The sequence below is a fragment of the Entelurus aequoreus genome, linkage group LG22 (assembly GCF_033978785.1).
Source record: "Entelurus aequoreus isolate RoL-2023_Sb linkage group LG22, RoL_Eaeq_v1.1, whole genome shotgun sequence".
In the NCBI taxonomy this organism is placed as follows: domain Eukaryota; kingdom Metazoa; phylum Chordata; class Actinopteri; order Syngnathiformes; family Syngnathidae; genus Entelurus; species Entelurus aequoreus.
In genome coordinates, this window is record NC_084752.1 from 14,803,128 (window position 1) to 14,828,424 (window position 25,297).

Here is a 25,297-nt window from a genome sequence, read left to right on the forward strand (position 1 = left end):
GGACACTTGATTCTGATCATTTGGATAGGTGGCCAAATACTTTTGGCAATGTAGTGTATCTTTCCTATAGTCCTTCCTCATTGCATTATGATGGCTGTGTTCTGTGAAAATAAACAAAACAATTGGCGGTATTGACTATATCATATTGTCAAAGAGGAGCTCCCACAGTCGTACCAAGCATTCCTTGCAGGCACTTTGTAAGGAATCTTTCATTAATTTACATGTTTAATGTTAGTGCTAGCGTTGTTAGCCGTAATTACCAGTGGTTCATTCTTGTTGTGTGTTAACGTACATTTTACACTGTTGTGCTGTTGGTCTTTTGTTGGTCTTATTTTTAGTATGCTAAAGTTCTTGAAATCATGAATAGCAGTTTGTATTCTTGTGTGGTTCCTAAAACACGTATTGATTGAACCCCAAGTTTAGCTAAATGTAGGCCCATTTTAAAGCTGCCCCTCTCAAAGATCTTGTAGGAGATAGTTTTTAAACAGTTAAAATTTTATAATAGAAACATTCTCTGAGGCCTCTATTTATCCTATGGTCTTGATAATTATAGCCAATTTATTATTCACAGACTGACAATCACTTTTAAAGATTATGGAAGAAATGCAGGGCAGCACGGTGTGAAAGGGGTTAGTGCATGTGCTTCACATTACAAAGGTCCTGGGTTCGATCCCCGGGCTCAGGGTCTTTTTGTGTGGAGTTTGCATTTTCTACCCGTGACTGCGTGGGTTCCCTCAGGGTACTCCGGCTTCCTTCCACCTCCAAAGACATGCACCTGGGGATAGGTTGATTGGCAACACTAAGTTGGCCCTAGTGTGTGAATGTAAATGTGAATGTTGTCTATCTGTGTTGGCCCTGCAATGAGGTGGCGACTTGTCCAGGGTGTATCCCGCCTTCCGCCCGAATGCAGCTGAGATAGGCTCCAGCACCCACCGCGACCCCGATAGGGACATCCATCCATCTATTTTTTACCGCTTGTCCCTTTCGGGGTGGCGGGGGGTGCTGGAGCCTATCTCAGCTGCATTCGGATGGAAGGCGGGGTACACCCTGAACAAGTCGCCACCTCATTGCAGGGCCAACACAGATAGACAACATTCACACTCACATTCACACACTATAAGCGGTAGAAAATGGATGGATGGAAGAAATGCAAGAGCAATTTAAGTTTTCTTCTGTGTCTACTATATCTTGCTTGATGCATTTCACCTTGCGTAGTCAGTTTGTGGGTGAAAAATGAATGAGGTGGTTAATATTTAAAAAACTGCAGTGTCTAGGTTAGGAACTGTAACGGGAAAAGCCAGCCAGTGAGAATCATGTTGAGAGGCAAATTGTTTTTAAAAAACAAACAAAACAACTTATGAATTCACTGGGAAGGTCAATGTATTTGTGTTATATGTTTACTAATTTAGTATAATATATTAATATATAATACATGATATAAATGAATTAATGCTAACAAGTAAAACAATGTTAAGTGTTCATTTCCAGACATCATAGTCCAACATACTGTACATAAACTGGAACTGCTTCACCACTATTGCATTCAGAATCAGCCCGATGCAGAGTGAGTGGGTGTGTCTCTGTCTGGCGCAGCGTTACGCTGAGCCCTCCCCACTGTAATGCTGGCATTAGGTCTGTGTGCAGAATCAGAGCATCCATTGACGTTGGCGGAACCTACCATCTCAATAGTGTTGCAGGGGTGTGCAGGCTTAATACAGCATCTTCTTAAACGCCATCAGCCTTCCAATTCCAGACTTGTGTTTATTTATTGTCGTATGAAACAACTATTTAATGGATGAAGCCAGTGGGGATCAATAAGTGTTCTTCTTATTGAGAAAAAGACTGTGCTTCATTCACCGCCCCTACTCCTCTCTTTCCCTGATATTCTTACCGGTTAGTCCAACGTGGCCAGGTGAACGAAGGCAGGAATGACGACAGATGGAGCCTACATACTGAGGGATTAGCACCAAGTAGCTCAGAGTAGTCCCCACAAACAAACACAGGTGTATACGCCCTCTTTTCTGAGGCAAGTGGATCTTGTTTTTACCACATCCAGCTGCAGAATGCTCAGGCTCAGCTTCAGGACCCAGCAGTAGAATGAAAAGAGGACAGGATTTAAAAGACGACAGGATTTAACTGATGGACGACAAGAGTGAAGGCAGTTTTTCTATGGTTACCATGGAGGTGTGGATCTCCTCTGCATCTGAGGAAGAGGAAGAAGAGGGGGGCACTGCTAGTATTGCACTGCAGGACAAAGCATGCCACAACAGCAACAACAATAATAACAACAATAATAACCTTTGCAGGGAGGTGACGCAAGGTGAGATAAGAAATGTTGAATGGAATATTAGGACGAATAAGTCCTGGACAGTAGTTCTAGTTTGCTGACTAAGGAATTGTCATTGGTTGGATGGCTGAGGTTTGTTACCTAAGAGCTTTAATGCGAAATGGTACTGCAGAGTGCAAGGTTAAGTCATGATTTTGACAGTGTGATGAATGTTCCCGTCTGCAAAATACTATTTCTATTTATAAGACTGCTTTGTAAATTCTGAAAGTGCTCATATATTCATCTTCAGTGTTTCAGTGCGGTGAAGGTCACTGAGCATGTGTCTTTGCACTCTGCAGTATGCTGAGTAAGCAAACTAGTATTTGGGTGCATTCTTTGTTTGATTGTTCTATAAATAGAAAATAATTGTATATAATAATAATAATCATTTTTTATATGTGCATGTATGTACCCTGCGTGTGTTGCTGAACGACTTCTGGTACATCTTCAGTAATGCTCATTTGAAGCTATCGAATGTTAAATAATTTATTATTAAAGCACAGTAGCAGCGTGGAGCTTTGCATCAGTGTGTGCCTGGTACTTACCCCAACACCACAACACAGGCACACCTCCAAAAAAACTATACATTTCTAAACAGTGTTATGTTGAGTGTATGTGTTATTTGAGAGTATAAATTACCTGGTTTATTTTTGTAGAAGTCTTACTTACTATTAAAGAAACCTTCTAGGCTTCTATTGAAAACAAACTCTGAAAGCTCTGTAAGCCAATTTGAAGAACTTCTGATCTTGAAACAACAATAGACTCAATGGCACAATGTGAATCTTAATCCCGCAGTTCATCCTCCCTGTCTGAACCCTGCGCTCTAACAGACGTCATAAGTATACCTAAATCAGCCCAACCTTAGGAGAACAGTCTATAGGATTTTGGTTTATTGTAGCTCTCTAGAATTAGCACTGGCGAAACCTTAGAAACCTTTAATTCTTACCCTGATTCTGACGCTGCGGCGGCCAGGTCAAGAGGAAATAAATCAGATTAGTTTTTGCATTCTTAATTTAACGATTTCCTGAAACAACAGTTTATTTCTCATAAACTACTGTGATGCCTGTGAAGCAAATGAGTCAATTTCACATTGATATCCATCTCCCTTGTTTATACATATTTGAAACAAGACTGGTTCTAATTTGTTCAGCAGAAGGTCATGGGTTCGATTCCCGGGCTCAGTTTGCATGTTCTCCTCGTGACTGCATGGGTTCCCTCAGAGCATGCACCTGGGTATAGGCTGATTGGCAAAAGTAAATGGGCCTTAGTGTGTGAATGTGAGTGAATTGTTGTCTATCCTTCACCCTGTGGCCTTGAAAAGGACAAGCGGTAGAAATTGATGGATAGTTCTGATGTTACATTAAATTGGACGAAGTTCAGGGTTATATATTTTAATTGATCTTACACACTCATCATCTGAAAAATCATAATGTGATTGCATGGGCCTAGTTTATACTAGTAACCTTAAATTATGAATATTTAAAATGTATGTGATGTATTTTCATTAAAACATGTAAAGTAAAACCGTTCAAATAGGATTGTGTTTAACATAGCTAAATACTGTATATATTTCTACTTGAATCTTTTTTACGGGTTCAGTCCTCATTTCTAATATAGTAGCTACATGAGGAAAAACATGTGGTGGTAGTAGTAAACTTAACTGTATATTGTATACCAGGGTTCTTAACCTTTTTGATCTTGGGGCCCAACTTTCCCACTACAGAGCAAGGCCAGAGCCCTCTCAAATATTAACACTGTTAACAATTAGTAATTATACTCTTGATTTTTCCATAGTTAAATCTACCCTACTTACAGTTTAACAGGATAAGACTTGTCAAATGATATGAAAGCATGTGTTAATCACAAATATTATTCTCAAGGCTTAATTTAGGCTGATTACAAAATAAATACTAATCAAATATAGTGCAAAAGAAGGTAATCATAAAAAAATACATACTAAAACATACCATTATACAGTGCCAAAATAAATACATTTAAACGTATTTAATTATAATAATAATACATGTGTTTTTTTAATAAACTGTGAATAAAATTGAATTGCAAATGAAAATACAGCTTCACCACTTTAGTCATAATTTTTACGCTTAAGAAACTTCTCTATGACATTAGCTTCAAACTTCTTCTCTTTGATATTGTCATTACTGCCACAGTTGGTGCCACAATTGGTGGAAAAGTGTGTATCCCTGCAGCCCATACAGACCACAGCTCAGAAACATATATTTTTGGTGGCCCTTTAAGAAACACTGCTGTATACTGTATTTTTTAAGCATTTTAATTAAGACTAGAATTGTGACTGCCACTGATTTATGATGTGATGAGGACTGCCAGTAAGGCACATAACAATGAGTTAAGCTCTCCAAGTGCTGCTTCCACTTAAAGGAACAGGTAATCATGCCAAGCAAATCGTTAGGCGGCCACTATTCTGTAGCAAACACCTGTAAAATTACATTTGAGTTGCGTTTAAAACGGCTTATGGTTTTGTCATCCTGCTTCTTACCTCACCCTTTTGTTCAGTCAATCGCTGAATGTCAGCTTTTTACTAATTATAACTTCACCGTAAATCATCAGGCTCAGTGTGGTGCAGACCTAGTTTGTCTTCTGTGATTCATGGGCATCCATCAATTTTAAGTGTCACACTTCCCCCTGAACACTTTAGTGTTTCTCCATTAGCCGTATTAGGTACTGTGAGAGATACCTAAACAAAGTGTTCATCATCTGAATACAAGAAGCCCAATTAAATTACTTTGTGATGCTAAGATCATTCTGGTTATTCACTTGTGTGTTTGATCAGTATCAAACTAAATGTAGTATAAAGCTGCAGTATAAAACTGTTAGTTAGGGATGTTGGGCTTTCAAGTTAAATTTCAGGAAAAGCCTATAAATACACAGTAGCCTTTACAGGTTAACATATATGTTGTATGTATATCTAAACTTGTGGGTATAGGCCTGGGCTGATAACAAATTTTGGTAGACGGTATACTGTATTGTCTCACAAATTATTGCCGATAAACGAATATTGTCAGTATTATTTTGAGACCAATTTAAGCACTAATGTAAATGAAATAATTATAATGCAATAACCCTTTAAATTAAATTAAAAAACTTAATTTATCATGAGTATTTTTTACCATTGTAATTTGAAAGTTTTTGATTATCCTATATAAATATAAAACAAAACAAAAATCTAATAAACACTCAATTTCTGTTGGCAAAAATTACACTTAAATTAATAATGACCATCTTGAGATGCAGTTTTTTTTTCCCCAGGTGGAAAAACTAGATTGGGAATTTGGGTGGGGGGTTGGGAGTTGAAAATTTGGCATACTGGTTCATTTGTTTGTTTTGTTTGGCTAATCTTGCTCATTCCCACAATGTGACATTTGCTTTGCAATCATATTTTTTCCACCTAATTGTTGTTATCTTGCCGTGTTTCTCAATGATGCTGGATGCTAGAAGTCCCACCTCCACTCATAGAGACAAATATTGTAAATGACTGACAAAAAAGTCTATTTATCCATTTATCCATTCATTTAATTCTACTATTGAACAGACGCATTCAGGTGCTGAGATTGATGCACAGCGTGAACCCTCTTACACCCTTATTGAAAGCACGAGACAAAGAAAACAAACACAAACATGGCAATTTATAGAAGCTGGCAAAGTTATCAAGTTAGTTTTCATTCATTGCTCGATTAATTGATTCATTGCTTATCGGCACAGGCCTTCATGTGGGTACATTTGTCCAATGTAATAATGTCGTTGTGGCTTGTGCAGCTCTTTGAGACACTTGTGATTTAGGGCTATGTAAATAAACATTGATTGATTGAAATGTTCAGGGTTAAACTCCATTGTACATCTTTCTGTTCTCTAACAAATATCTAAATGGCAATATTCACAACATTGTGTCGCTGTTGCAAGCTGCTGATGATTCTCTGTGACACTCTAAGCTCAGGGGCTAACATCCTGTTTAAAGCCTGGTAATGCAATTGGTTATTCTTATAGTGACAACCTCTGAGGAAGGCACCAGTTGTAGTCCAAACCGTCGGGTACGGACGTAAACACACAGGTTTGGCTATAAGAATAACAAATTGCATAATTTGTTGAATACCTAATGAACTTATTTGGATTATTGAAGCCTGGTAATGTTGCGGTACTGTTGCTTAATTGTTAGGTGTCCTCTTGGTGTCATGATGCCAAAATATGAAAAGCCTGATTAAGAAGGCGGTTGTATTCTACTACTGTTACTACTACTATTATCCACAAATGCCTTGTTTATTTCCTTGTAATAGGACAGCACATTTACAAACAATACTGAATAATTGGACAGGTGCATTCAAAAGTTTAGAGAAGCTCAAAGTGCACCACCAATGAATATTGTACATCTTGTAACATCGTAACAGACAATGCTCCAAGATGCAAACACAAATCAGGAGCCAGCCCTTGTTATCCCCTCAATGCTAGTGGTGGTTTATTCCTGGCAGACTCTCCCACTGAGCTATATCAGTATCCAGCAGAACCAGGTCTTCAGATGTGTCTTATCTGGTCTTAAAAAGATCAAGCTAAGAGGATCACTATCGGACTGACCACTTGGAGATGTTGTAGTCTATGGAGCAAGGCTCCACTTAACTGAATCATTAAAAACATTTTTTTTGTTATTATTCTCTGAGCAATTTAGATTGTTTTAGAATATGTTTTGAAACCTTGTTTATTTGTGTTTTCAGGGCCTGTGCACTCAGCAATAACAGTGAAAGGCCCTCTTGACATGGCCTATTTCTATTATTATTATTATTATTATCATTATTAGCATTTTTGATGGCATTTTAGGGCCCTCAGCATATATGTGGATTAAATATATTGAAACATGTATACCCATCCCTAAAATGTACCCCCTAGTGCTGGGCGACATGGCAAAAAAAATAATTATCTCCATTAATTTTTTCATTAATATCACAATTTTTTATTTTTTAATAAGTCGGATTGTCCCGTGCAGTACTACACAGAGTAACGTTGCACCCCTACTCTTTATTATTGCAGTATTGAATAACGAGCCAGTTTTCGGCTGTTCGATGTGATAGCAACGCAAACCTAGTGGCTGCTATAATTACATTCTAGACACTTCAATCATCCTCCAGTTTTTCATAGTGATTTGGGTCAACAGCCAGCACCTGACCACATGCATTTAAATACGCACACACACACACACACACACACACACACACACACACACACACACACACACACACACACACACACACACACACACACACACACACACATATATATATATACATATACATATATATATATATATATATATATATATATATATATATATATATATATATATATATATATATATATATATATATATATATATATATATATATATATATATATATATATATATATATATATATATATATATAAAATTAAAAACAGAATATAATGATTTGCAAATCCTTTTCAACCTATATTCAATTGAATGGACTGCAAAGACAAGATACTTAACGTTAGAACTGGTAAACAATTTTTTGCAAATATTAGCTCATTTGGAATTTGATGCCTGCAACACGTTTCAAAAAAGCTGGCACAAGTTGCAAAAAAGACTGAGAACGTTGAGGAATGCTCATCAAACACTTATATGGAACATCCCACAGGTGAACAGGCTAATTGGGAACAGGTGGGTGCCATGATTGGGTATAAAAGTAGCTTCCATGAAATGCTCAGACATTCACAAACAAGGATGGGGCGAGGGTCACCACTTTGTGAACAAATGCGTGAGCAAATTGTCGAACAGTTTAAGAACAACATTTCTCAACGAGCTATTGCAAGGAATTTAGGGATTTCACCATCTACGGTCCGTAATATCATCACAAGGTTCAGAGAATCTGGAGAAATCACTGCACGTAAGCAGCAAGGCTGAAAACCAACATTGAATGCCTGTGACCTTGGATCCCTCAGGCGGTACTGCATCAAAAAGCGATATCAGCGTGTAAAGGATATCACCACATTGACTCGGGAACACTTCAGAAAACCACTGTCAGTAACTACAGTTGGTGGCTACATCTGTAAGTGCAAGTTAAAACTCTACTATGCAAAGTGAAAGCCATTTATCAACAACACCCAGAAACGCCGCCAGCTTCGCTGGGCCCGAGCAAATCTAAGATGGACTGATGCAAAGTGTAAAAGTGTTCTGTGGTCTGACGAGTCCACATTTCAAATAGTTTTTGGAAACTGGGGGCGGACCATCCGGACTGTTATAGACGCAAAGTTCAAAAGCCAGCATCTGTGATGGTATGGGGGTGTATTAGTGCCCAAGGCATGGGTAACTTACACATCTGTGAATGCACCATTAATGGTGAAAGGTACATACAGGTTTTGGAGCAACATATGTTGCCATCCAAGCAACGTCTTTTTCATGGACGCCACTGCTTATTTCAGCAAGACAATGCCAAGCCACGTGTTACAACAGCGTGGCTTCATAGTAAAAGAGTGCGGGTACTAGACTGGCCTGCCTGTAGTCCAGACCTGTCTCCCATTGAAAATGTGTGGCGCAATATGACGCCTAAAATACCACTACGGAGACCCCGGACTGTTGAACAACTTAAGCTGTACATCAAGCAAGAATGGGAAATAGTTCCACCTGAAAAGCTTCAAAAATTGGTTTCCTCAATTCCCAAACGTTTACTGAGTGTTGTTAAAAGGAAAGGCCATGTAACACAGTGGTAAAAATGCTCCTGTGCCAACTGTCTTGCAATGTGTTGCTGCCATTAAATTCTAAGTTAATGATTATTTGCAAAAAAAAACATGTTTCTCAGTTCTAACATTAAATATATTTTCATTGCAGTCTATTCAATGAATATAAGTTGAAAGGATTTCGCAAATCATTGTATTCTGTTTTTGGGATGGTGTTCCTGGGATTAATGGGCTCACATTTTCTCCTCCAAACATATTGCTCGGTATTGTGGCCAAACAGCCCAATTTTTGTTTCATCTGACATCACATGGACAAAGATAAGATTCTGTGGTCAGATGAAACAAACATTGAGCTGTGCTCCAATCACTCCATCACAAAAAAATAAGAGCTGTAGAAATTATTGGAAACTCGAGACAGCCATGACATTGTTCTTTACAAGTGTATGTAAACTTTTGACCACGACTATATATGTATGTGTATATATATGTGTGTATACATATATGTATGTGTATATATATATGTACTGTATGTGTACATATGAATGTGTACATATGAATGTGTATATATGTATGTGTACATATGTATGTGTATACATGTATGTTTGTGTATACATGTATGTATGTGTACATATGTATGTGTATACATGTATGTATGTGTACATATGTATGTGTATACATATATGTATGTATGTGTCCATATGTATGTATGTATGTGTACACATACAGTATATGTATGTGTGTGTATGTATATATACATGTGCGTATGTATATATAGATATGTGTGTATGTATATATGTATGTAAATGTATGTGTATATATGTATATGCATATATTTTTGTATATATGTATGTATGTGTATATATATATTTTACATATATATGTAAGTGCGAGTGGGTGAGCGTATACGTGTGTGTGTGTGCATATAGTGTATCTGTGTGCGCGTGTATATAAATGTGTGTATATATTAATATGTACATATGTATATGGTATATGTATATATATGTGTGTGTGTGTATATGTATATGTATTATTATATTTGTATGTATTTAAATGAAGTTTGTGATTATTTATTGTAAATAATTTTCAGAGGTGACAGTTGACCAATCTGACCAATTGGGTTGATTTTAAAATTAATGCATTAGTGCTTTCAACTGATTACCATTTTTAATCAGATTAATCATACTTTTGAATTTTGACTAATCATGATTATTCGCAGGTTATTACTCGCCTGCACAATTTAAATTAACTTAAAAAAAAGACCCCAATATTTTGACTCTAATGCAATTGTATTGTCAAAATGTTATACAGGAAGATGTTTAAAGTGTTTTACTTGAATGCACATCATTTATTTACTCAAAACCTGAGAACAGTTTTGTCTAAAGTCTTGTCAGGGTGTATTTTGAAGTCAAATTTACAAGCGAGCACAACCGTTTTCTCACTTGTATTATTCATATTCTGATTGGGCACTGAAGACCATATAGTTGAAGCCTGCATTTTCTCCTGTTCTAAATTATTTCTCTAATAAATAGTATCATGCATGGATCACAGGACGTGTCTCATCCTTTATTCATGAAACTCCTCCCCCTCTGTTTCCTCCCACAGTGCTGTGTTCAGACAGAGTGGGCCAGGTCACCAAGACATATCATGACATTAAGGCCGTCACACACCTGCTGGAGGAGGTAAGATTTGCGGTCAGACAAACAGGATGAACAGAACTTTAAAGAGGATTAAACTTCTCTGTCTCATTGACCAATTGTCACCAGTGTCAGCACACTGTCAGTTCAATAAGCAAATAAAATGTGATTTCTTGAATTGTGCTATATCTTCACATTTTTTATTAATGCAGAAAGAGCGTGATCTTGAGCTAGCGGCCCGCATCGGTCAGTCTCTTCTTAAACAAAACCAAGAACTGACAACCCGAAATGGAATGCTGGATGAACAGTTAGAAATTGCAAAGGAAGAGGTACAGGACAAACTGCTCAACACGCACTTAGGAACTTACATATCAAATGCATTTATGACTGAATTGGATTCAATTAATCGTGCTTTTTTCCCCCAGATTGCTCAACTTCGTCATGAACTGTCCATGCGAGATGACCTCCTTCAGTTCTATGCGAGCACAGAGGAGATAGAAAATGCTGAATCCAACTTACCGTAAGTGAAACCCCAAATTACAAAAATATATCCTGCATTGCTAAAAATCGGCATACCGTACACAAACTAATCATCAAATTGTCATTATTACTACTGCAAAACCAGCGCAACCATGGTAGGTGAATTTCCGCAAAGTGGTGATGCTATTTACTTTATGATTTAAACAAACATTGTATGTATTTTAGACCTTGGTAAACCCTCCACACTTTGTTATTAACCTTTCACAAATATTTCCAAACACTGTCTACACTCTTACCTAATTGTAACATATAAAATATTGGTACTCACAAATGATGACAATAAGGAATTACCTGTCGGTGATGATGATGGCGGATAGCGCTGTCACAGTGTCCTCTTTTGCCATCTTCCTCATATTCTTATCCTTGTTTTTTGTGTACCAGCTTGTAATTGGCTGCTTGTAATTAACAGCTAACAGCTTAACTACCTTCTTTAAAGCATAATAATGAGGAGGTCCACCTTTTATTTTTTTCTGGGGCTTGGTTTCTATTTGAATGACATTGTAGGACTTCAAATAAATTAAAATACTGTACCGTATTAGCGCAGATAAACTGTTCACTCGCGGAACATTTATATACAAATACTGTACCTACTGTACACAATTTTTCAAATCTGCAATTTATTGAGACTGCACTAAGTGAGCCGCGAACTGGCGAGTGAACTGTATAACATTTAAAACTATTACAAAATTATGACAGAAAATGCTCAAATGATTGCAGGGCTCTTTTCCATTTTACCAGGCACAGGCCCCCTAACGAATATAGATTAGGAGCAGGGTCCCCCATATTTAAGTTTACTGTAAGTTGTGGAAAATTGTTTATTAAACAGGCCCCAGTGCCGTGTATGACTGTACAGTATCTTGTTTTCGTCCATTTACATTTAATAATAAGCTATTCAATAATGCATTAGTCATTTGTACATTAACTATAGTATAATATTTCCTTACCTTATATTTGCAAGGTTCATTTAGTAGGATGGGCGTGCTAATGCTATTCATATGATCAAGTATTTAAATTTGAATAAAACAAACCATAAATGTGTCTTATCATTTATTTATTGATTCTGTTACGTACTCCTTGTTAAGCAGACATTTATACACCTTTTCTCTGAAGAAATGTTATAAAAACACAAATGAAATCAAAACCCAAAAACATGCAGTCAAACCAAATAAACATGTTTGTAAACATAATGTGACTTAAGGTTGTTTCCTTTGTATTTGTCATGTGAAAACTGTTTTGTTTCTGTTTTAGAATAAAAAAAACAGAATCAACCAGTTCTCTCAGCAACTTCGTCCACTATGACTTCTTGCAGCAGAAACTGAAATGTTTGGAGGACGAGAACCGCAAACTTCGATTGGAGGTAACAGATTAAAAGATAAGAAAACACATTTTTAAGTTATGTACAGGGTACAGTGGTACTTTGGTTCCAAAAGTATTTTTTCTTATCAGAAATAATGCAAATCCAAATAATCTGTCCTGATTGCAAAATCATGTAAATGATGAATAAAATGCATAAATTAACATTTAACGTCACTTTTATTTTTTGAATGTCTCTTACCTTTTATCAAAGTGTTGACATTCCAAAGTTTCTGTGGCTCCATTGTGGCTGATTTTGTAATAAAATCAGTCATTAAAAAAGCACAGAAACTGAGCCACCAGTACGTGATTCTTAGTTTGAGCACTTAATTCCGTAGATACAAACACTTCGATGTTTGGCCATGTGAGACAGTATACGAAAACTGGTGGAAAATGAAAACATTTTCATCAAAAACCAAATCAGAGGTTCCACTGTATAATGTATCCTGTTGCTATAAATCAATGTGACCCACGGGGCCGAGAAAGTGCACTATTTGCAGTAATGATCATTGATCACCGTAACATATTAAACCACCATAATTTTCACAGGCCAGTGAACTCAGCACTGAGACAAGCAACTACGAGGAGCAAGAGCAGGAGCTAATGATGGTGTGTGTGGAAGAGCTGTGTAAGTTTCTTTTCTTAAACATTTCAAGGCAGTACACACATGTTTGATGAAGTACATTAATAGAACTTGTGAAATTTTAGCCTCTGTCAACAAGCAAGTGGTGGATCTATCAGACGAGCTGGCGCGTAGAGTAGAGGATTCTCTCCGGCAGCAAGAAGAGATCAGCTTGCTGCTTGCTCAGATTGTCGATTTGCAGGCCCGCTGCAAAAGTGTGAGTTAAAACTCCAAATATTCATCTAAGAAATATGAATGAAGACTTAGACTTAGACTTAGAGACTTAATTCCTTTTATTATCATTCAAATTTGAACTTTACAGTACAGATAAGAACACATTTTGTTTTATTAGCTATAAGGTGCAGATATAAATAAATAGACTACTGTACAGATAAATATATTGTACTTATTGCATATGCATCCACATTTATGGATGTATGTTATATTGTCTTTATATTCCAGCGAGTTAATCCGTTTTTGGGGGGAATTGAGGGGATTATTATGATGCGTTCAAGAGTCATGATGCGTTCAAGAGTCAATTAAGAAGGCACATGATGTGTCACAGTGATAACATAACCTGCTTCCATAAACAGTAAACTGTCATCCCACAAACTCCTTCTTTTGGTCCCTTTAGGTCACAAATGAGAACGAGGAGCTGAACCAACATCTGTGTCACTTGCGCGAGAGTAACCTGAAGCTGCAATCAGAGGCAAGACCTTCCAAACATGAACTGCATATGTAGCTGCCGAACAGAACAAGAAAAAATAGAATGGATATTCATGATTTATAAAATGACAGTTGACTCATGTTCAAATATATCTGCAATAATTTATTTATGATCATGGTATATGATACACATGAGGTGCCCTGTACTTCTGTTTGGCAGATATGCATGCAAGTGTTTTGTTACTGATATTCATTTATATATCTGTATTTTCTAAATCCTACATAATGAATTATGAAACTTTTAAGATGGGTGTGTTTGTGGGCGTGTTTGTGTCTGAGCAGCACGGTAGTGTCCAAAAACATTCACAAGAGGATTAAATTGGTGAGAATGAGAGTGCGGATGGTTAATTGTCTGGCCTGCGATTGACTATAACCAGTCCAGCGTGTACACCACAATCAGAATCAGAGTCAGAAATACTTTATTAATCCCAGAGGGGAAGTTGAGATTTTCAGCACAATCCCATTCAAGAGCAGACAAACATTACAGGGAGACAGAACAGGATCACTGACGGGTCTGCCAACTTCCGGCGCCCCTTACAGAAAAAGGTTGGAAACCGGTAAACATAAACATATCTAATTGTTGATATACAGTCGCGATCAAAAGTTTACATACACTTGTAAAGAACATAATGTCATGGCTGTCTTGAGTTTCCAATAATTTCTACAACTCTTATTCTTTTGTGATAGAGTGATTGTAGCATATACTTGTTGGTCACAAAAAACATTCATGAAGTTTGGTTATTTTATGAATTTATTATGTGACCAAATCTGCTGGGTCAAAAGTATACATTCACTGCAAAAAGGTGCTTTTGGTAGCCATCAACAAGCTTCTGGCAAGCTTCTGGTTGAATTTTTGACCACTCCTCTTGACAAAATGGGTGCAGTACTACCACCTCAATGGTTGATGGTGGACATGGTGTTCCTGGGATTAAAGGCTCACCTTTTCTCCTCCAAACATATTGCTGGGTATTGTGGCCAAACAGCTCAATTTTTGTTTCTTCTGACATCACATGGACAACGATAAGACCTTCTGGAGTAAAGTTCTGTGGTCAGATGAAACAAAAATTTAGCTGTTTGGCCACAATACCAGCAATATGTTTGGAGGAGAAAAGGTGAGGCCTTTAAACCAAGGAACACCATTCCCACCGTCAAGCATGGTGGTGGTAGTATTATGCTCTGGGCCCGTTTTGCTGCCAATGGAACTGGTGCTTTAAATGGGACAATGAAAAAGGAGGATTACCTCCAAATCATCAGCCCGGATGTTGGGTCTTGGGCGCAGTTGGGTGTTCCAACAGGACAATGACCCCAAACACACATCAAAAGTGGTAAAGGAATGGCTAAATCAGATTACAATTAAGGTTTTAGAATAGCCTTCCCAAAGTCCTGAGTCAAATGTGTGGACAATGCTGAAGAAACAAGTCCATGTCAGAAAACCAACACATTTAGCTGAACTGCACCAATTCTGTCAAGAGGCGTGGTCAAAAATTCAACCAGAAGCTTGTGGATTTGGTCACATTTTCAGTAGACCCATAATAAATTCATAAAAGAACCAAACTTCACGAATGTTTTTTGTGACCAACAAGTATGTGCTCCAATCACTTTATCACAAAAACATAAGAGTTGTAGAAATTATTGGAAACTCAAGACAGCCATGACATTATGTTCTTTACAAGTGTATGTAAACTTTTGATCGCGACTGTAAATAGTCATATGTTAAAATTTGAGAGCACATAACGACAAAACTAAAGGTCGGCAATTCAGGTTGTGAATGTGCTTTTATTCTGAATGTTTCGCACAGGATGTTTCAGCCACTGGCAGCAAAAAGAAAGAAAAAAAGATTACTTGATTTTTTTAATGTAACATTGCATGGTAGAAACAAGCTTGGTGGTATAGTAACTTTGTATATAGTGTTCATTAGTTTATCTAGATGTACTTGACAAAAAGTCCACTTATGTATGTGAGAGAAAAATAGAGAGGCAGAATCCAGGATTAAGGTGAATTTTTAATCTACAATGCTTTTAAAAAACAATGAACAATAAATAACTTACAAAATCAAAAGGACATTGCTTTAAACTTAATACCACAGATATTTTTTTCTGTCAGTGCAATATTAACATAAATAACATTCAAAAGTACACCTGAAGCTTTCATATTTAAATGTTTCCCCATAAATACCATAATTTGGTCACAAACTGAAGTGGTAATGCATTTTTTAAGGTATTTCACAGTTTTAAAAGCCTAAAGCTTATAATTACTTACACTATAATTAATATTCAGGATGTATTGCACATTTTGAAAAAGTTGCCTGCAACATCGTCAGCATCTGTTAAATAGACTTCAGTTATGATTGTAGCACTTTCTTCCCTGATAACATGCAACTCCAATGAAGCAGCCCAACCTCTGAATATATGAGCAAAATAAAATGATCCCTTTCATATTCTATATGCCTTCTGCAGAATGCTGATGATGTTCAACTAAATTGTTTTGGGGACCACATTTCCAGAATGAAAAGGACCACGGGGCAGGACTTCTCCCTTCACTATTATTCTTATTTTGTATGTTCCGGAGAAACAGTGTCCTCTACAATAGACTTTTGATTTTGGTCTATTTATTTTCTCAGAGTTATTGGGGTCCTCTGCTGTTTTAAACCGCAAAGAAGCTAGTCAAAATCATCTCTATGACAGCATTTGCTGCAAAAATGTGAGTCCTAAGAAGTTTTTTTTTAACTGAACTCACAGGCCGCCAGTTGAGAAGCCTAATTAATGAAATAGAGGTCGTAAAATTATATAGTATAACTAAAGAAAATGAACCGATGACTACTGACTGCATCTGAAGTAAACAAGCTATAGCAACACTTTAGTTACATAAATCACATTACGAAAACAAATTGTAACTGCCAAAAAGGAGAGGACGGAAAGGAGGGCGTTGGAATTTGCTGGAAAAATATTTGTTTCCCAAGTTTTGAACTGAACTCGGGGGCCGGTATGGTGTCATTTTTGGGCCCAATTTGTGCAGTCGGGCCGCCAGTTGAGTGGTCCTATTGTACTCTTTCGCTCAAGTCACCTGGGATAAGCTGAAGCTCACTTTACACCCTAAACAGGATAAGCTTCAGAGAATGATTGACTTGATATTTGCCTCCCCCTGTTTGCAGCTCAAGGACCTGCAGGACAAGTACTGTGAGTGCAAAGACATGCTCCACGAGGCCCGAGAGGACAACAAAAACCTGCGAAATAAGAGCCTGCCGAACAGCACGGTGCAGCGCTACACCGCTTTGGCCTCTGTCCTCCCCATGGACAGCCTGGCAGCAGAGATAGAGGGCACCTTTCGCAAAGGCCTGGACACGCCTGCGTCGTCAGAGTACAAGTAAGTCATGATCATCCCGGACGTCATTGGTGTATGGATGCCTTACATCAAAAAGATTCTCAAAATTCAAATTTATGTTTCTGTTCAATTTTGAGGTGGTAGATTTGGGTAATTGCAACGTATGCACAATAGGGCTCTAAATTGGATGTGAGTGTGAAGGGTTGTGTGTATACCTGTGCCAGTGGAACTCACCTCTGCCAACTCGACCACCATCACCTGTCTTTAATATCGATGACAAGCCCCTAGCAATAGTCTCAGACTTCAAATATCTTGGGAGCATCCTCTCCGAAAACTGCAGCATGGACAATGATGTTCAAAATCGAATAAGGTCTGCCTCACCCTCCTTTGGTAGACTGCGTAAGAGGGTGTATGTGAACAAAGACCTCAGCATACGTACCAAGGTGGCAGTCTACCAAGCCATCTGTGTCTCTTCACTATTGTATGGCTGTGAAGCTTGGACCCTGTATTGCCGCCACATCCAACAGCTGGAGAACTTTCACATCAAGTGTCTCCAGCGGATCCTTGGGCTGACATGGCGTGACCGTGTGCCACCCACGGAAGTACTGAGTAAAACTGGTACCAAGAGCATGGAGGCCACTTTTCTCCAGTACCAACTGCGATGGGCCGGCCACACCATCAGAATGCCACTTGATAGACTTCCCCGACAACTGCTATATGGTCAACTTCATCATGGCCAGAGATCTGCAGGAAGCCAAAAGTGGAGATATAAGGACCAACTGAAAATAACTCTCAAAAGGTGTGGAATACAGCACACACAGCTGGAAAGCTCTGCCTCAGATCGCCCTCTCTGGAGGCAACTCTGCCATGCAGGCCTTCAACATTTTGAAGAGGAGAGAAGCGCAGGGAGGGAAGGGAAACGCCAGAGGACGAAGATGGGCCCTGCAGCCAAGACCACAACAAACACTAACTTCATATGCCCCCATTGCAATAGACCATGTGGCTCTCGTATTGGACTTTTTAGTCACCTCAAAACTCACCAATAGAAGAAGTGGAAGTCATCATCGGATACGATGGACTACCATAAGCAAGTATACCTGTATACAGTATGATTGTGCCGTGTGGTTTAACTGTTGACCAGTCCAGGGTGCGAGTTTAGAAACCCTAGCGCAGAGCAGGGATGACCACTCCGCGCGCTCCCCGGAACTCATTTGATTGGTCGCTGCAAAGTCTCTTTTTCTTCTGGGTGCTTTCGCTGATTTCTCATTCAGTGCGCCACTTTTGCCCCGTCGGTCGCTGAGGGAAAATGAATGGCTGTCTTGTTCATTATGACACCTGCTGAATGTAGGAAGCATTCTTAAGATAAATATTTGATGAAAAGTTGACAACATTTCACTCGCCAGTCGTCATCATGCCAAATGCAAATTGTACACACTGCCAGCAACCACGAAGCAGCGACGCTGAACATTCACTTTTAGGGGTAGGGTAGACTTGTTTTCCATGATATTAATACTGTTAAATACGATTAAATTGGGATTGCCAACTGCATGCTCTAGTCTATGCTATCGCTATGTGGCCCTTTGTTGTGGCCCTGAGCAGTAAGCCCGAAACAAACGTGTATGGAACAGATGCGGAAGCAAATTTTTACAACAAATTTCTGCATAAAAGTGATAATATATCATATTGTAGGTGTTTATTATCCCTTTGCATTCATATTTTGCAGTTTGTTACATTTTTGTTGCGTTTTGCTTGATTGTAAAAGATGTCTATCGTGGAGCTGGTCTGAGAAGTAAAAGAGGAGCGATGTTCTTATGTTGTTAATATTCAGTGTTTTATTGTTCATAGTTAATACTGTACATCCCACTTTCTTTATTTTAATGTACATTTTGGGTGTCCCATTTAGTAAAAAGGTGTAAAATTCTATTCTGTTTTTTTGAGGTGGTCTGTCATAACCATCCATCCATCCATCTTCTTCCGCTTATCCGAGGTCAGGTCGCGGGGGCAGCAGCCTACGCAGGGAAGCCCAGACTTCCCTCTCCCCAGCCACTTTGTCCAGCTCTTCCCGGGGGATCCCGAGGCGTTCACAGGCCAGCCCGGAGACATAGTCTTCCCAACGTGTCGTGGGTCTTCCCTGTGGCCTCCTACCGGTCGGACGTGCCCTAAACACCTCCCTAGGGAGGCGTTCGGGTGGCATCCTGACCAGATGCCCGAACCACCTCATCTGGCTCTTCTCGATGTGGAAGAGCAGCGGCTTTACTTTGAGCTCCCCCGGATGGCAGAGCTTCTCACCTTATCTCTAAGGGAGAGCCCCGCCACCCGGCGGAGGAAACTTATTTCGGCCGCCTGTACCCGTAATCTTGTCCTTTCGGTCATAACCCAAAGTTCATGACCATAGGTGAGGATGGGAACATAGATCGACCGGTAAATTGAGAGCTTTGCCTTCCGGCTCAGCTCCTTCTTCACCACAACGGATTGATACAGCGTCCGCATTACTGAAGACGCCGCACCGATCCGCCTGTCGATCTCACGATCCACTCTTCCCTCACTCGTGAACAAGACTCCGAGGTACTTGAACTCCTCCACGTGGAGCAGCCTGTCATAACTTTTTTAGAATTCTATCGGACATTGTGACTTTTGGTATTAGTGTTTTTGAAATGACGGGACCCAAACACACAAACTGTAGAGCAGATTTTTACAGCTAAATGTGTACCAGTATATGTAATTTATACACATATACACATTGGCCCCCCAGACACATTTTTTCTGTCAATGTGGGCCCCCAAGTCAAAATATTTGCCCAGCTCTGCGTTAGACATTCACTAAGATTTCTTTCTTTCTTTCATCATAGAGATCTCTGTGAGAAAAACTACAGATTTTGGACATTTTGTAAGTTTTTGCAAGTTATGCACTTAATCTATCAATAAAAGTAGAGTTGTGTTTCCTTCAGCCACCGAAGGTGGCGTACTCAAGGCACAAGCAAGAGACTTTGCAGCGACCAATCAAATGAGCTCCGGGGAGTGTGGAGCGTGGTCATCCCTGCTCTGTGCTAGGGTTTCTAAACTCGCGTCCAGGGTGTACCTCACCTCTCGCCCACAGTCAGCTGGGATAGGTTCCAGCTTACTAACAATCCTAATGAGACGTATCCATATAGAAAATGAATAAATGGATGGATATTCGGCTTTGAAAGGGCTTGTATTTCAGAAAAAGGGGATGGGTACCCAAACTCTGTACCTTAATGACACTGGTGCATAAAAAAACCTAGTAACTATTCTTGCCTCACTTTTGTGCTCAGTTCTTAGCAAAAATTATGTAAGTAGTGTAATGTCCTAACACATTTTAAAACATTTTATTGTAGACCTTAACACGCAACAGCAGCACTTCGTTTCAACAACATATTCAAACTTGCACACACATTTGTCGCTTTCCACACCAGCAACATGACTCTTCCTCATTATGCACCAGTCATGGTGAGGTGCATTCCCGAACACTGGAATTCTGAACATCAACATGACATCAACACACACTGGTCGTTACACAAACTTCATTTTGCTCAGTTAATACAGGTCGGTGTGTGGGATTGACTAACAAACACTGTTACATACCACATTGTAAATGTTTTTCTTTCCAATTATATGGATTTAAAGTACTGTAAAATCTTGCAATATTTTTTGAACATTTAGCTTCGTTTTTCATTACTAATTACTATTGTGTTGTATTTGTAAAGATAAAAAGGATAAAAAAGATACAAAGTCATTGTTTTTGGGGACGGCGTGGCGAAGTTGGTAGAGTGGCCGTGCCAGCAATCGGAGGGTTGCTGGTTACTGGGGTTCAATCCCCACCTTCTACCATCCTAGTCACATCTGTTGTGTCCTTGGGCAAGACACTTCACCCTTGCTCCTGATGGGTGCTGGTTAGGGCCTTGCATGGCAGCTCCCTCCATCAGTGTGTGTGAATGTGCGTGTGAAAGGGTGAATGTGGAAATACTGTCAAAGCGCTTTGAGTACCTTGAAGGTAGAAAAGCGCTATACAAGTATAACCCATTTATCATTATCATTTTTGGGCCATAGAATGTACAACTGCATGCATAAGACATGGGTAGTTTTTTCTGTTTCTGTTTTTTAAATGCACTAGAATAGGTGTAATACGCTTTAGCCTTTGCCTATTCCATTTCAGACTTTATGTTTATTTTAAAAAAAGTATTCTCTTTATCTGTCAAATGTTTAAATGTCTGTATAGACTTGAACTTGATTTGTTTTTGGAACAAATTTGTCCTTTTTCTTTAAAAAAAAAAAAAAAAAAGCCATTTAAGCATTAGCACCAAACATGAGGTACATTTGACCTTTGAAACATTTCTTTTTGCTTCTTGCAGAACCCACCCATGGCGGGTGTTTGAAACTGTGCGGGTGGTGAACAGGTCGGTGAGGCTGCGCTCTTTGTGCCAATCTCCGGGACTTCCAGGTTCCAGCCCAGTGTCCATGCGCTCCAGCTGCACCAGCACTCCTCGCACCAGCTACTACGGCTCCGACAACACCAGCTTGGAGGATAAGCCTAGCAGCAGTCCTGCCCAGAAAGAAGACATCAGGTGTGTCAAAGAACCATAAATTATAGGTGCTGTATGCACTACACTTTGCTTTTGTCCTTAGGTAGACATTTTTTTTCTCACTGAAATACATTTCCAGTATATGCTTACTTGTGCTTTGCCACACATTCTCTCTTTAGCATCTGTGGGCCAAAGCGTTTAGGACAGCCTGGCACACCGGGAGGCCATGACCTTGAGGCAGCCTTGCGCAGCCTATCAGCACGCCAACAGAACCACTCCTCCGAGCGCCCTTTCTTTGATGTAGAGCGTGAGCGGAAACTCCGCGCCCTGGCGGAAAATATCGAGGAGGATGAAGGCTCCAGTGGCTTCTTGACACCAAATGACAGCCTGGCCTCCAGTTCAGAGGCATCGACCGGCACCAACTACTCCAATGGGAGCTCCCGACACTCCTGTGGCTCCACGGGATCCAGGTCTTACCTACCCGACCGCCTGCAGATTGTCAAACCACTTGAAGGTACTAAATCTTTTCAAGCGTCTATACGTTCAACACAACATTCATTTACACAAAGAATGTTAATCATTTTGGTATGTCAGTCATGACAGTAATTACACAACATACTTTTCTCTTTAAGCCTGATTGTTCTCTCCTCAAAATACTTTTGAGATTACTTCCTCTCATATACAAATGTCAAGCCAGCAGTTCTTTCCCCATACTAATGTCACGTGACATCTTGTGTGATGAACACATCATGCTTCTTTTATTGTGATGCCACTGGACGCCGTTACAAAAAACGCGTGGTGCTCTCTCCACCAAAAAACATCTTTTACATGAATAGCCATCTGACTGACTGAAGGCATGTAGCGGCAGCAGAGTAACTCACGCACACTAACAAAAGGCAATAAACCAGCGCTGGCAAGGAGAAACAGGTGAACTTAAATATACTTGATCAGACATAGAAAATAGGTGCCCTGGCAGTCTGCAGCGAAACAAGTTTGAGTTTGAGTTTATTTCGAACATGCAAGCATACAACATGATACATCACAATTTCCAGTAGTCCAAGTAGTCCAACAGAAAGGGGAACTAAAACAAGAGTACCAGGACAGGAAATTATACAAAACCCAAAACCAGTGAAGTTGGCACCTTGTGTAATTCGTAAATATATATGTATGTAATGATAACTTGAATTACAAAAGAAAGCAGATAAATGGAGGGGAAAAAAGAGAAGCGAACTGTATTAACCTTGTAGATTGTTATAGTAACAATAGGTTAAGCTTCCTCAGTGTGCCGTGTTTTACCCAGTTTCCCCTAGGAGAACAACGTTCTGTTTGATTAAACGCGATTATATGCATGAGTGTAGGTATGCATATGTGATTGTACGTTTGAACATAACACAGGAAAATAACTAACAAAGTCCAAACTGTCGTGGGATCGTGACAACGTGTGCCTAAAGACAAGCTTAGAACATGGGTTTTCTTTCAATTATCTTGAATTATTGTCCAGGGTGTACCCCGCCTACCGCCCGAATGCAGCTGAGATAGGCTCGGTCACCCCCCTAGAACCTGAAAGGGACAAGCGGTAGAAATGGATGGATGGATGGATGGTATTTGTCATTTTGCTCACTGATGCTGATCCCTGATATTGAATGACTAAATTGTTTTAGTACTTCAGACAATAGTATTAGTATTTTATTTTATATTATATTTAATTCCTCTTTCTTCCGGCAGTACTGTTTTCCACCAGTATTTTAGCATTTTTAACGTGAGCTTTTTAAAATTTTTTTAAATATGTGATTATTCACTATTTGTGCGCTGTTTCTGTTTTTATAGTCTCTGTTTATCCAACGGTGTGTGAATGGATGAATGTGATGTATAATGTAAAGCACTTTGGGTTTCTTTCCAGGTATTGTAAAGCGCTATATAAATACAGACCAGTTATCATTTACAGCTGCTAAAAGTTTACACTATTTGATGCTATATTTGAAAAAATATAAGTGGAAATATGTCAACAGCGCTAGACATTTCTTCCCAAGGGACATGTAACCAAATATTAACATTGCTGTATGTATACTTTTGACCAAGCAGATTTGGTCACATTTTCGGTAGACCCATAATAAATTCATAAAAGAGCCAAACTTCATGAATGTTTTTTGTGACTAACAAGTATGTGCTCCAATCACTCTATAACAAAAAAATAAGAGTTGTAGAAATTATTGGAAACTCAAGACAGCCATGACATTATGTTCTTTACAAGTGTATGTAAACTTTTGACCAAGTCCAGTCCTGACAAACACTCCCATCAATTCACTAGCAATCGAGAATCTGTTTGAATTGAGATCGTTATGCCAATAATTGGAATTGAATTGAATCGGAAAGAATCACATCCCTAATGAAAATGTTTTATTTGTATAAGTTTGTGATTGACCACCTCTCTCAGGTGTTGGTAATTTATACTCCCAATGTTCTACAAGTCCGGTTTCCTCTGACTTTCCTTCATCAGGTTCAGTGACTCTACACCAGTGGCAGCAGCTGGCCAGACCAAACCTCGGGGGCATTCTGCATCCTCGCCCCGGAGTTCTGACGAAGGACTTCAGGGAGCTGGAAGTGGACATACAACATGTGTACAGTCTGAACGACCTGGAGGAGGATGAACCGGATCTGTCGCTGCTGCCGGGAACAACCGACATGGGTAGGGTACATTTAAACTCCTTAAAGAGATTCACATTCCAAGTGTTCATCTTGATTAGGAACACTAGCACAATCTCTTGATGATGGTGCAGTGCGCTACACCATTGCAAACTACAGCCGTAATGAAAATAAATGAATACAATGCAGCCTCAATTTAGGAACTTGAACACTGTTTGTCAGTAGAAAAGGTTGTATATTGAAGCAAATTTAAATTATAATAAAAAAGTCCATAAGTAGAGGTCTTTATTTGAATGTAATATAAAGTGTTACATTGTACTGCATATCAAACAAACCTAACAAGGGGTTGATGGATCAACTTTCATTTAACTAAAATATGCAGTTTCAGTAAAAATTGTGTGTGAAGGCTGAAATGCCCGAGGCGAACTGAAATGCTAACGTTTGTCAAGTACCAAGTCATAAAACTCTAAAGTGTACACCTGTGAAATTAGCAGTGTAAATTTGTGAAAGAAGTGAACATGTTAACATTAGCGTGCTAACAGCATGTGTCAAATATACATTTATCGGACTCTGAGGTGTACGCCTGGAAAATTTGCTTAAAATTTTAGTATGTAAATTAACATGTTAGGATGCTAATATTAACATGCAATAGCATTCAATTAACATTAGCAGGGAACATTTTTAATTCGGAATGGTTGAAATGTGGAAGTACTAACATTTTTTAGTAGAGATTAAGTGTTACGGGAAACAACTTGCTGAACTGTCCTCATTTTCAACTGCCCTGCCGACACGCACACACACTGTAACTATCACTGTGGTGCACTCACAGTTTGAAATCCCAAATCTCCCTAACTTTAACAGCCAGGTTACTACAAA

At 39.0% G+C, this 25,297-nt stretch overlaps 1 protein-coding gene across 3 annotated transcripts in view; it reads left to right on the forward strand.

Annotated features, from left to right (window-relative positions):
• Positions 1 to 1,922: 1,922 nt before the first annotated feature.
• Positions 1,923 to 25,297, forward strand: part of hap1 (huntingtin associated protein 1) — a 28,125-nt gene continuing 4,750 nt past the window's right edge. For 2 of the 3 annotated variants that reach the window (XM_062033141.1, XM_062033143.1), the window contains exons 1-12: positions 1,924 to 2,320; positions 10,645 to 10,721; positions 10,889 to 11,005; positions 11,102 to 11,196; positions 12,465 to 12,573; positions 13,119 to 13,197; positions 13,278 to 13,408; positions 13,826 to 13,900; positions 17,069 to 17,280; positions 21,608 to 21,820; positions 21,958 to 22,292; positions 24,276 to 24,464. In XM_062033141.1, the coding sequence (XP_061889125.1) occupies positions 2,140 to 2,320; positions 10,645 to 10,721; positions 10,889 to 11,005; positions 11,102 to 11,196; positions 12,465 to 12,573; positions 13,119 to 13,197; positions 13,278 to 13,408; positions 13,826 to 13,900; positions 17,069 to 17,280; positions 21,608 to 21,820; positions 21,958 to 22,292; positions 24,276 to 24,464 (1,813 nt within the window). In that variant the 5' untranslated portion in view covers positions 1,924 to 2,139. Of the gene's footprint in view, positions 2,321 to 10,644; positions 10,722 to 10,888; positions 11,006 to 11,101; positions 11,197 to 12,464; positions 12,574 to 13,118; positions 13,198 to 13,277; positions 13,409 to 13,825; positions 13,901 to 17,068; positions 17,281 to 21,607; positions 21,821 to 21,957; positions 22,293 to 24,275; positions 24,465 to 25,297 lie in introns of all 3 variants that reach the window. The other variant, XM_062033142.1, reaches the window with a different exon arrangement.